The sequence below is a fragment of the Euprymna scolopes genome, chromosome 1, assembly GCF_053919585.1.
Source record: "Euprymna scolopes isolate OS-2025 chromosome 1, ASM5391958v1, whole genome shotgun sequence".
Classification (NCBI taxonomy): domain Eukaryota; kingdom Metazoa; phylum Mollusca; class Cephalopoda; order Sepiida; family Sepiolidae; genus Euprymna; species Euprymna scolopes.
In genome coordinates, this window is record NC_136482.1 from 54,385,592 (window position 1) to 54,398,526 (window position 12,935).

The 12,935-nt window shown below is 30.2% G+C and overlaps 1 protein-coding gene across 1 annotated transcript; it reads right to left on the reverse strand.

Annotated features, from left to right (window-relative positions):
• Nucleotides 1–169: 169 nt before the first annotated feature.
• LOC145296795 (uncharacterized) lies at nt 170–9,480 on the reverse strand. Its single transcript, XM_080142904.1, has 5 exons — nt 9,384–9,480; nt 7,357–7,413; nt 6,892–6,930; nt 5,321–6,188; nt 170–273 (listed from the first exon to the last, which is right to left on the reverse strand). Exons 2-4 carry the CDS (start codon nt 7,391–7,393, stop codon nt 5,353–5,355), a joined length of 912 nt encoding a protein of 303 aa, XP_079999030.1. The 5' UTR covers nt 7,394–7,413; nt 9,384–9,480; the 3' UTR covers nt 170–273; nt 5,321–5,352.
• Between the last annotated feature and the right edge of the window lie 3,455 nt (nt 9,481–12,935).

Consider the following 12,935-nt stretch of genomic DNA (forward strand, 5'->3'; position numbering starts at 1 on the left):
TAAATAGATAATTGTATTAGTATTTTTCTCATGCCTTATAACAACACCATTGCATGCCATTAAATTTAATATTGGTCCAAAGATTGTATAAACAACCCCTTAAAATTATTTGTAACGTTATAGACTGATTTTATTCAAATAAAAAAGAGAAATAATGAAAATCACATGATGAATATAGGGTACTTTTTTATTGTTTTATTTGTTACATAATATAAAAGATGATTTGCTTATGAATTCCAGCCTTGTCAGAAACCAGGTTATCCTTAGAAATCCCTGAAATGAAAAAGAAAAAGAACTTTCACTCCAATATCATTGTTTATATTTATTATTCGAATAACAATCGAAATCCTCAGACCAGTATAATATCCTATTTTCTCTCGTTACAGAGTATGTTTTAAATAAAAGCAAAGGTTGTTCGGTTTGCATTTATTTATTAATACACATATACTTTTAAATATATATATATATATATATATATATATATATATGTGTATATATATATGTGTGTGTGTGTGTGTCTGTGAGGGGGATGTTTGTGTATAATAGAAAGCTTGAAAGATATATGCTTTATGATTCTTGTTCAAATGTGATCGCCTGCTTAAATAATGTCTCTAATGTGTTTGGCGTGTTTTGTTTTCCCATTTTGTATCTCTCATTCTTTATTTCTGTTTTGAGGCAATATGATTAATACTAATTATTAAATAGTTTATGAGAAGCTGTCTGTAAAACAAAATGCTATATTTTTGTTTACAGTTTATGAGAGGTAAAGGCGGCAAAATCATTTTCGATCATATATGTATATATATTTGGTTGACAAGTAAATTCTTGTGAAATTTTTAAATTTTCGTTTCAAATAATGTATTTTCAAATAAGTTTTCTTTATAATACCTTTACTTTATATATACTTTTAAAGAGCGTTTTTCCTCTATATAACCGTTTAAATTACAATCGTTCAAAACAGTTATGTCTTCCTTGCAGAACGTTGAATACAAGATGTAAAAAAGCAAATTAGCACAACTTTATTATTTCAATTCAAGCTAGGCCAAAAAGCTGCGGAAAGAGCTCGCAATATTAGCGAAGCGTTTGGCCCAAGAACTACTACTGTATGCAACGGACAATGGTGGCTTAAATGAATTTCGTGGCGAAGAAAAGAGTTTTGAAGATGACGGGCTTAGTGATCGACCATCGGATGTTAACAACGATCAATGAAGAGCATTAGTCGAAGCCAATTCACGCACAAATGTTCAAGGACTTACTTTTGAATTAGACGTAACAAATACGATGATTTCCGACCACTTGAGAGAGTGGAAAGACAAAAAAAAAAAACTTGAAAATTTAAATCACGAATTGAACGACAAAAAAACAAACAAAAAAAAAACAAGAAAAAAAACACTGTTATAAAACGTCATCTTCCGTTCTTTTACACAACAAGAACGACACTCCTCTCGACCGGGTAATTATTCACGAGTGATAAGTGGGTTCTTCACGACAACCGGCAATGCTCAGCTCAGTGGTTAGACGTCGACGAAGCCCCAATTTAGTCCTATATGAAAGTTCACAAATGTGGCAACGAAACCAGCGTTGTACTAAAAGTTTCCGACACTTTCCGAAGCCAAAGTTGAATCAAAAGAAAGTCATGCTAATTGTTTGGTGGTCTGCGACCGATCTCGTTCACTACAGTTTTTTTTTAATGAAAGCGAAACCATTACGGCGGAGAAGTACTGTCAATAAATGGATTAAATACTTCAAAAACTTCGATTCCAGTACTAGTCAACATAAAAGGCCCGTCTCACCCAGCAAAATGCTTGACCGAACGTTGCAAAACCGACCTGCGAACGAACGAATGAACGAATTGGGTAGTTACACAATCTCATATACAGAACTCGAAGAGGCCTTGAATACTATACTAGACAAAAGAAGACTTGAATGCTTACGTAACCTTTTTCATTAGGTGTCTATGATATCATTCTAGGGGGTTTGTCAGCACAACCTAGCATGAGAATAGTTTCTTACAAGTAACCCTGACTAAATCCTTAAACTTACATAGTATTCGCGGCTGAAATAATGACGAACTAACACTGGCTTTTATATGGCATGGGGTACAAGTTATCTCAAGTAAATTCACATTTACTCCCTTATAGTAGATGAATGCGTGTTCTTAAATCAGGTAAGATCACAATAAAGATATACTACATGTTTAAGTGGTATATTGGGGAGACGAAAATTATTCTCTGAAATCAGTGTTTGATAGGTAAACCAGAATGTTGATGGAATATTCTAATATATATATATATATATATATATATATATATATATATATATATATATATATATAATCATGTAGAAAAATAAAGTATTAGTCATAAAAAAACACCTTGTTTTTTTTAGAACTTCAATTGAAGTAAAATGGAATACATAAATTATACACACACACATACATACCCACACACACATCCAAAACTATATTAGTAATGCATAAAATGTATTTATAATTACATATAATAATAATAATAATAATAATAATAATAATAATAATAATAATAATAATAATAAATGTATATATGTATAAATAGTTTTAACCTTTACATATTTAATTTTAAATAAATATGAATGCAAATATACAAAATACTAATCATAGTGGGGGTGATAAGTAGTTAAATGGATTAATCCTAATCTTATAAATACAAGACTAGTAAATTAAAAAATATATCCATTTTAAAATTTGGAAACTGATGAATCACACAGGTAAAACATTCATTTTTATAGCATGAAAAGGTTAGATAATGCAATTAAGAATAGGAAATTAGATCAAATATTTGTAACATGTCTTCTTCCTAAGATTAAGGGAGGTGGTGTTTGATCAACACTTCTGGGGAGCCATGATGTAATATGCTGTTTTGCTTTTAAATCCCCGAAACAGTGTTTCATGGTAAGAAACTGATGGTCCCTTAAAAAATAAATTATTAGTGTTATCGTAAATTCGAGAGCGGGTTGATGCAGTGATTGCAGGTGATTAAATGACTTACTGACTGGATAGTTTTCTAACGAATGATAAAAATATTTTTTTATTTTTTTGTAGTGTTTTGAAGATTAAAAACTTCAAAGACTATATATATATATATATATATATATATATATATATATATATATATATATATATATATATATATATATATGCAAAGTTGTCATATGTGTGGTCTAATCTGCAAATCTAGAAGTGACCTGACACGGCATTCGAGGATTCACCTTTAAAAGAAGGAAAGTTTTTATACCACATTTGCGAGCTTTCATGTTATACTAAAGCTGAATTGGAGAGTAACCTACGTGCACACGGACGGAATAACACTTAAGGAAGAGATGGCAAACTTCTGTGAAGAAGTAGCAATCATATATATATATATATATATATATATATGTATATATATGTATATATATATAAATTATCTTTTATATCTGTAGACACAAGTGTGTCATGCTTTCGCAATCATCAGTGTATGAGGTGACAATTCTTACTAGTCAGGAGATTCGAACACAGCTACGAAGCCAATCTTTGACTCCGTTTACTAAGCCTTTACCTCCGGGTCACTAAATAAGTACTACTGGAATGAATTGAATTTACAACGTGTAAACCCCAAATTTCAACGAAGACTGTAGAGAGTCTTCAAACAAGACACAAGAAAAATTCGTGAACGTTGCATAAAGCCTAGTTGACTGCCTGTTAGTTTTAATTTCCCCCATAGTTCTGAACCTTAAATATTTTTAAAGGAATTAAATTTTTTATCTGCCATCTTCGACTAAACAAACGACATGTACATCCAGCAGTTTGATAGCACGCTCTCCTGACCATCACGCTTTAGGGCACAGCTTGGAATTTCGTACGAATCTCAATTTTTATTTTATGCTATACTTTCTGAACTAAATGGAATAACAGAAAAAATAAGCAAAGTATAACAGACACGCGCACATATATATATATATATATATATATATATATATATGTGTGTGTGTGTGTGTGTGTGTGTGTGTGTGTGTGCGAGTACACGTGTGTGTTAGCATGTGTGTGTTCGTATGTATGTGTGTGCGCATGATTGCCTATTATATATGTGAGCGTGTAATATATATTAGTTACGGGACGATTCCAATATTTTTCCTGATTTCAATACAATTACCGAATCCGTACTAAATTCCCGATTCCGATACAATTACCGATTCTGATTCTGATTCTTTATAAATCTCTAAATACCTATAAAAGTGTAATTTTGTCCCGATTACTGTAAAAACATATCTTAAATGTGCCTATATTTTCTAAACGTAAAAACACACTTGTGAGGGGATGACCTAGAGATTTTAGCCTTACTGGAAGTTTCAATCAATAAATATTTATTTTATTATTACTCCAAGCAGTGGAGGAGGTTTCTTAAACCAAAATCAAATAAAAAGATAATTAAAGGAATCGGTTTTGGCATCGGAAGTAAACTCAAATTTTTCCGATTCCGATACCCCCAAAAGCTCCGATTTTTCCGATTCTCGATTCCGATTAATCGTCCCGACACTAATATATATATATATATATATATATATATATATATATATATATATATATATATATATATATATATCTGTGTGTGCGTGTGTGTTATATGTGATGTGTAAATATATATTATGTTTGTAATAATTATCTAAATATCCAAATAGTTTAATATATGTATAAAGATATAATGAGGATACATCTATAAATTTTACACTACCAGTAAGAGCTACTAAAATTATTTGAACTTTATATCGAATGAAGTCGACTGCTCTAATGTGAAAAATATTACTAATGAAAATGAAAAAAATGACGTTTACATATAACAAAAAACAACAACAAAAACAGATTTAATGAAGGTTAATCATAATAAAGCGCATCTGTTTGTGCTGTAGTCTGCATATGTGCGTGCATATGAGATTACCTTTACTTCGATCTGAGTAGATGTTTGCGTTTAAAACATATAAACATACAATAAATATTATTTACGATTTATTGTATATTATTATAAACATTTTTTTCTGTTTCAACCATACATTGTAATGAGAGATTTTTAGTTTATATATTACACAACCTGTATATTAAGATTACATTTGCTATTTTTTTTAATGCTGTGCGCACGCCTGTACCTGCATTTGGCAAACATGTTCTATCGCTTTCAATTTACAAGCATTAGCCTTGTCTAACGCATTTAAAATTATTCTATACTGATCATATTTGGAATTATTATAAGAAGCAAACGTACACAATAAGGGAAATATATAAACGTTAAATATCAAACTAGATACTCACATCGATTAATGTCCATATGTTGAGATGATCTTTTAGTACGGACCGAAATGTGTTGCACCATAAACGAATGGCACATGATGAACTTTTGATTCAACAGTGTGGCCAACTGGGTAATGTACACCGTAGATTGGTTGATGGAAATCCTGGGTCACATGGCTGTAATGTGTCACTGGTTGATGGCTTTCGGCAATGTGAACTTTCGGAATGACGACGGGGTATTGAGCCATAGATACGTAGTATCGAGGCACTGGAACTTGATATTGTTGAAAGTGTGTTTCATATCGGGGTACAATGTATGGTTTGGTAACAGTGATCATTTGGATGTAACGATTTACAACTGGATAGTTAACATAACGAACTTCATAGTGAGGAATGGCATAACGTTGAGAAATGACACCATGATGAGCGACTGGTCGAGTTACTCTGTGAACTGCATGTCCAGCTTGATAGGCAATGCCGTAGCCGAGGGGTTGAATCCTGTGGGATACTTCGTTTACTGTATGAGCACCAATACCATAGTGACTGTGAAGACCTCCAAAACCATAACCACCATAGAAACCTCCAACACCATATCCACCATACCCACCGTAGAGGCCTCCGAAACCAGCACCAAAATGAACTGGACCATGAGATACGTAGCCGCCATAGAGTCCACCAAGTCCGTATCCACCGTATCCACCATTGAATCCACCAAGTCCGTATCCACCGTATCCACCGTATCCACCATATAATCCACCAAGTCCGTATCCACCGTATCCACCATATAATCCACCAAGTCCGTATCCACCGTAAATGCCTGCACCAAGCCCGTATCCACCATAGAGTCCACCAAGTCCATGTCCATAACCCCAACCGGAATATGGGAACGCTGTAATATGGAAGAATGAATTGCTTCATCTAAACCAAATGGAAATTTATGCCAAATATTTTCGTAATAACAAACATAAAAACACATAACAACATGTTTACATTATTTTCTAAATTATTGTAATTTTATTTTCTAATACATTTTATACATGGTTAGGTCGATGCTGAATTACTCGTAAATTAATCGCTTTGTTAAAAATAGTTCCTAAGATTGCATTCTATTTAGACATAGATAAAACATTTTATCATTTTCTAATAATAATTTCTCATGTAAAAACGATTACTGATTCAAGGAACGTTTCATTTTATTTCATTACGAGTATCGCATTGTTCATATATAAGTTGTATGCATAAATATAACAGTGAAAGAGATACTGGTTTATTTATTTCTACTTGTGTTGGTTTTATGAATCATTTCTACATACACTCTGTGTTTGTTTATAAGACACATGTCAGTAATTCCTGATATTCATATAGAAAGGTCATTCAAGAAAGCATATTGTTACCGCAGTAAAATCATTGACATTTTGTGCGTTTACTCGTCTAACCTGGATAGAATTAACGTTAATTAGAATTACAATGGTACATTTAAAATAATAATAATAATAATAATAATAATAATAATAATAATAATAATAATAATAATAATAATAATAATAATAATAATAATAATAATAATAATAAAAATCACATTAAATTCTTACCTGGAATTGTGGCATCGGTAAAGCTGCTTAGTGCAATAACTGCAAAAAAATAGAATGATTTTAGATAAAATCAAAACGGATCCAAACAACAATAAAAATTTCAAGCAAACTTGATGGAAACGGTATTCTCTAATAAGTACCCGCATAACGATCACTTTCAGTTAATCATTACAAATTGTTAAAAATTAAATCTTTGTTAAAACAGACTTTATGTATGTATATATAATAATTGTGAATCTCAATATGACTGTTTAGTAACATTTTACTCTATACACTATGCTCTTTGAAAAGAAGTCTATTTCAAACATAACTCAACTTTATTAAATTATTTAAAACATCATTGAAATAAGAGAAATAACCCTAAAATATTTACTTTAGGTACTTTAAAATGTTACTAAGTAATCTAATCAAATTCCGAATTGTATTTTATCAAGTTTAAATCACAACAACAGAAAAATGATTTACCTGCAAGCAAGGTTGAAACAATATGACCGGTTGCCATTTTGTCTTCTCGGATATTGACTGCAAATAAATTTTACCAGAAGATAAATTTATATAAGTATATTTTTTTACCCTTTAAATAATATCAGAATTCCATTATATATCTCAAAAAACGACATCAATTGTCGAAGGTCACTGCAACAAGGGACATTATGAATGAGAAGTAAAATTTAGCTCAAAATAATTTAATGATCTTTGGAATTTCTGTAACGGATAATGTTTTACAAATTTTCACAAAAATGTGTCATGAATTTTTTTTTTGTACTGTTGATGTTAATTCATTTTTCTTTCGAATATTCAACGAGTCGTAACTAAATGTACTTTCAAAATAGGGTAAATATTCGGATTCAATTTGGTATTTTCTTGCTCGAAAACAAGGCAACACTTTACTGCAATTTTCGGATTACAAGGGCATTTGTGATAAGTATTCATCTATTTACAAAAGCTAGGTTTTGATTCAAATTTAATTAACAAATACGAAATTAGATCCTCATATATTACGGGATGAAAGGATGAAATTGTCGTCCGAGAAAAGACAGCATTATTCCATTTCCGTTTGATGAAAACAGGTTTTTTCTTTTTTTGTTGCAGACCATTTACTAACTGGACAGTTGTGTACAAATTCCAACAGCGATAGGGGCCTTTGACACAATGTTTAAGGAACGAGATCGGAAATGCGTCGTTGTACAACTCATGCTCTCTACCGATCCAAGTTATGTCAACATGACCATTGCCAGTACCCTCAAAATGTAAATCCGGACGGTTAAACGCTTTAGGGCACAGTTCAACGAAGTCTCCGGCCACAGTGTGGTTACAAGTGAGGGCCACAACATGCCACCTCACATCTTCGAAATCGGCTTAAAATCAACACCAAAGTGTATCTGGATGTGCTGAAGAGTGTGGTGATACCCTTGTGCCATCAGGTGACCGCTGGCAAACAGTGAGTGTAGCAGCGGGACTCGGCGCTTGCCTGCAAGTCTAAAGAGATCCATGCTTGACTTCAGAAGGAGTGACAGGACTTTGTATTTTTTTCTCACTGTCCCTCATCCACTGATCTGAACCGCTGGACTATTTCGTTTGATCATACGTCGGTAACATCACCAATATGACCTCCCACAACATCGAAGCCAGCATTATTAATGTTATCCGCTTAGTATTCGCCGAGCTCCCGCTGGAGCTTTTACAAAAAGGCTTGCTCTTAGTTCCGGACCCGTATAGATGCGGTGTTTGAGGCTGAACGCGGCTAAATTGAATAGATGTCAGCACTACATTAAATCAAGTTACCTAAATTGTTTTTTTAAATAAAAGCTATAAAATAAAGCTGTAGTGGAGTGTTGTTTAAGGTGACAAATTTATCGTTCCACCCTGTGTTATCTAAAGAACGACGAGCGTATATGTTAATTGATTTTATAATAAGTATTTAGAAAATGTATTATTATACTTTCTATACTTTCCATAAATAAAATATATAAAATCAAATATTTAATTTACATAGCAGTTTCTATCTATTAAGATATCTGTTTAATTTGCACGATATAAGAAGGTTGAAAACATTCGTTTAGGATTTGGTATTTTTACAAAACAATAACGACCTTATAGTTTTCAGGATAAAATAATTATCGCTAGTTTTACACACAAAAAACATATGAAAAGAAATACAACATAACCGATTAAATAGTTGCTGTATTTAAAAACGGTTGCCTTACCTGACAGAAAACAGGTGTAGTTTTTTTAAAAAAGTTTTTGGAAATATTTCTTCATTTATTTACGAATAATTAATAACTGATCATATTAACACAAATAAATGATGGTTTTTATCCTTAGTATAAAACACATAATAAGATATGGTTTGCACTTATTAAAGGCCAAACAAAATACCTGAAGCAGAATATCTTAGAAAACTGTATTTCAAAATCGCAAAGACAAAATATAGTGAAAGAGAATAACGTTATTTTCAGACCAGCGTTAAAAAGTAAAACAAAACTACTTACCCGAAGACGCTGGTGGACGAATGAGTCGCTGAGAACTGATATTCTTCGAAAAGAGGCTGTTTTTATAGAATGTCCTGAGCCTACGCTCTCATTATGTGGAACACCAGTAGTGGTTAGACAGCTTTGGTGCATTTTTAGCCTCCACAATGTCAACTTTATATGAGAACTTGAAAAGAATGTTTTAATTCTGCACCGAGAATTGCAAATGAGAATTGTTTTTATGCAAATGTTTAAAATTAAAATGCAACTAAGTAAATTAAGTAAACAAAACAATTCCGAAAAATCAAGAACCTAGTTTTTCCACCTACATACATATAACCTGCATACGTGTATAAGTAAGTAACACGTTATATGAAAAATATGAAGTGACTGATTCGAAAATGGTGAAAGAATATATTAATTCTACTTTTGTGTACATGTACACTAAATAAACATTTGCAACGTTCATGCATATATATATATATATATATATATATATATATATATATATATATATATATATATATGCATATATAAGTCTATATATTATTATTATTATTATTATTATTATTATTATTATTATTATTATTATTATTATTATTATTATTATTAGAAATATTAAAGATATCCCCTCTTTTCAACTCGATATTATTTTTATTTTTTATTTTATTTAATTTTGTTTATCAACATGAAACTTTTTTCCTTATTTTAAAAAATATTTTCCAGAAATATCTGCCTTAATTAAAAAATGCTAGTTTTATTTTTGCTGTCTTACACCCCCCACTCTTTTTGCTGATGAGGAGACTTTGTTTTATAAAATCAAATGATAAAATTATGGTTCAAGACGTATTGTCTATTTCAATAAAAACATCGTTTCCGAAACGATCGTCCGATTTATTGATTTTGTTTGTTTTTCCTTTTGAAACCGATATTTAATTATAAATTATGAATCATTTTACTCAATATTAAAATAGCTTTAGGATATATATGCCTATCGAGCTTATTATATATCTACATTAAACCGAGCACTGTTTTCTTTTAATAATATTAATGCATTTACTAATACATTAAAAGAAACTCCGCTCTTTAGACTGTTGGTCTAATTCCCTCAATATATATATATATATATATATATATATATATATATATATATATATATATATATATATATATATGTATAAGGAATGAAAAAATATACCAGCGGTGGTTGACGTTATGTTTAAAGAAAAAATAGAAAAAACCGAATGAAATTATTAAAAAATCAACGTTTCGTCCTTGTTTCCGAGGACATCTTCAGGATAATTGAAATAAAAATGTGATCTATGACTTTTTCTTTTATCACATTTTTATTTCAATTATCCTGAAGATGTCCTCGGAAACAAGGACGAAACGTTGATTTTTTAATAATTTCATTCGGTTTTTTCTATTTTTTCTTTAAACATATATATATATATATATATATATATATATATATATATAATAAATGTCAAAAAATTATATTCCAAAATACATGATGTTGACAATTTTATATTTTATTCCTTTACATCAATTGATCCTTACACTTCTTGACAGTAACCCTTTCGTAGCGCAAAATCAACAAAATCAATCACTTAATAATTATATCAATTAGTGAATCTATTATGCCCTTAACTCATCAGAAGAAGGACTTTGTTTGATTAAACTCCAAGATGACGTAATGGTAAAATATAAAGGTAACTGCAGCTTCTCTTCCAAACTTTCGGATTCTCACCATGTCGTGTTACATTTTAATTCCTCTGGTGAGTTAAGGGCATAATAGATTCACTAATTGATATAATTATTAAGTGATTGATTTTGCGCTACGAAACAGACACTGTCAAGAACTATACAAATCAATTGATGTAAAGGAATAAAATATAAAATTGTCAACATCATGCATTTTGGAATATAAATTTTTGTCATTTATTCTATATATTGCTCTGTATTCACATTGAGCTTCTTATACAAGGATTGATATATAATAAGAAAAATATATTTCTACAGAAATATATATATATATATATATATATATATATTAATATTAATATAAATATATATACATTTTATTTGTTTTATATATTTACATAAGCATTTATATGTCGCTAATAATCTGACATGTTTCGTTCAGCCAGTCAGAAGTTACTAATGCTTATGTAAAGCTAATAGAAAGTATATATTGCCCTACTTCGGTATTGAGTACTTTTGTGTGAACCCCCTTAAAATAATTTGTTACTTTACCTCTGGAAAATATATTAACCTTCAAAAAATATATATACGTATCATAATTTTATTCTAAATCCTACATCATGGAAATAATTAACACAATGTTAAATATTTCTTTTTTTTCTCTCCTATTTTCTTTTAAGCAGGCATTTACAATTCCATAGGATTCTATCTCACAAGTGTTTCGTTACATGGCGAAAGATCTCTAAATCATTTTTCATTAAAAAAAAACTATTACACATTTTCCGAGTAATATCTATTTATCTCTAAAGAATTATTTAGTAATTTTCCGCTATTGAACGAAACACTTGTAATGTGTAATGTAATACCGAAAACAAAACAAACAAACATAATGAAACTTATCCATATAAATTGATTGCATATTTTGGTATTTGGAATAAAAAGCAAACATTCAATTTCATTGAGATTTATATTTATTACAATTGTAAATATAATTAATGAAATATATACATTAAGAATAGAGCTTTCTTATAATATATATATATATATATATATATATATATATATATATATATATATATATACGATAAAATCATGCTAAAGGTAAGTTGGCTACACGTATCCTTATTAATTTTAATTTGAGGAAATCATTAAGTTAAAAATATATATTTATATAATGTATATCTATTTATATACGTGGTATGTGTGTATTGAAATATATATTAGTTAAATATTATTGTAAACTACACAAAAACGTTTTATTTGATTTCCAGGGAAATCCTGACTAGAATATATATACATATATTCCTTATATATATATATATATATATATATATATATATATATATATATATAACGAACTCATTCCCTCCCCTGATTTTGACCTTAATAGGATTAAAAATCAAGACATTTCATGCAAATGTAATATGCACAAACTGCAGCACAATATCTGAGGTGTGGTATAGGCCTATTACCTATCCACTTCCTCGATTTTCGTAGATTTCTATATTCTTTCTGTTGAGAGTTCACTGCCAAAATCGCCTAAAGTCTATGGAAGTGGTAAAATCTTTTCTCTCTAATAAATTCCTCCTTTCCGCACCACCACTTACCACCGTTGCGGGATCGCCCACAAGGGACAGTTACAAAAGAACACCGGTTTGTTTTTTCTTTATTTCGTAGTTGCTTAGAAAAACTGGAATGGGATTTTTTTCGCCTTTCGCTGTGTTTATTTATTTTTGTTTTTCCGAACACGCCTATCATTTGTCCCTGATTTATGCTTTGTGTTTATCGATTTCTTTTTTAAAGAAGATTTACGTTTGTTCGCTGTTTTTTTTTGTTTCTTGTTTTCATTTTGCCGATTTTTTAAAGAAG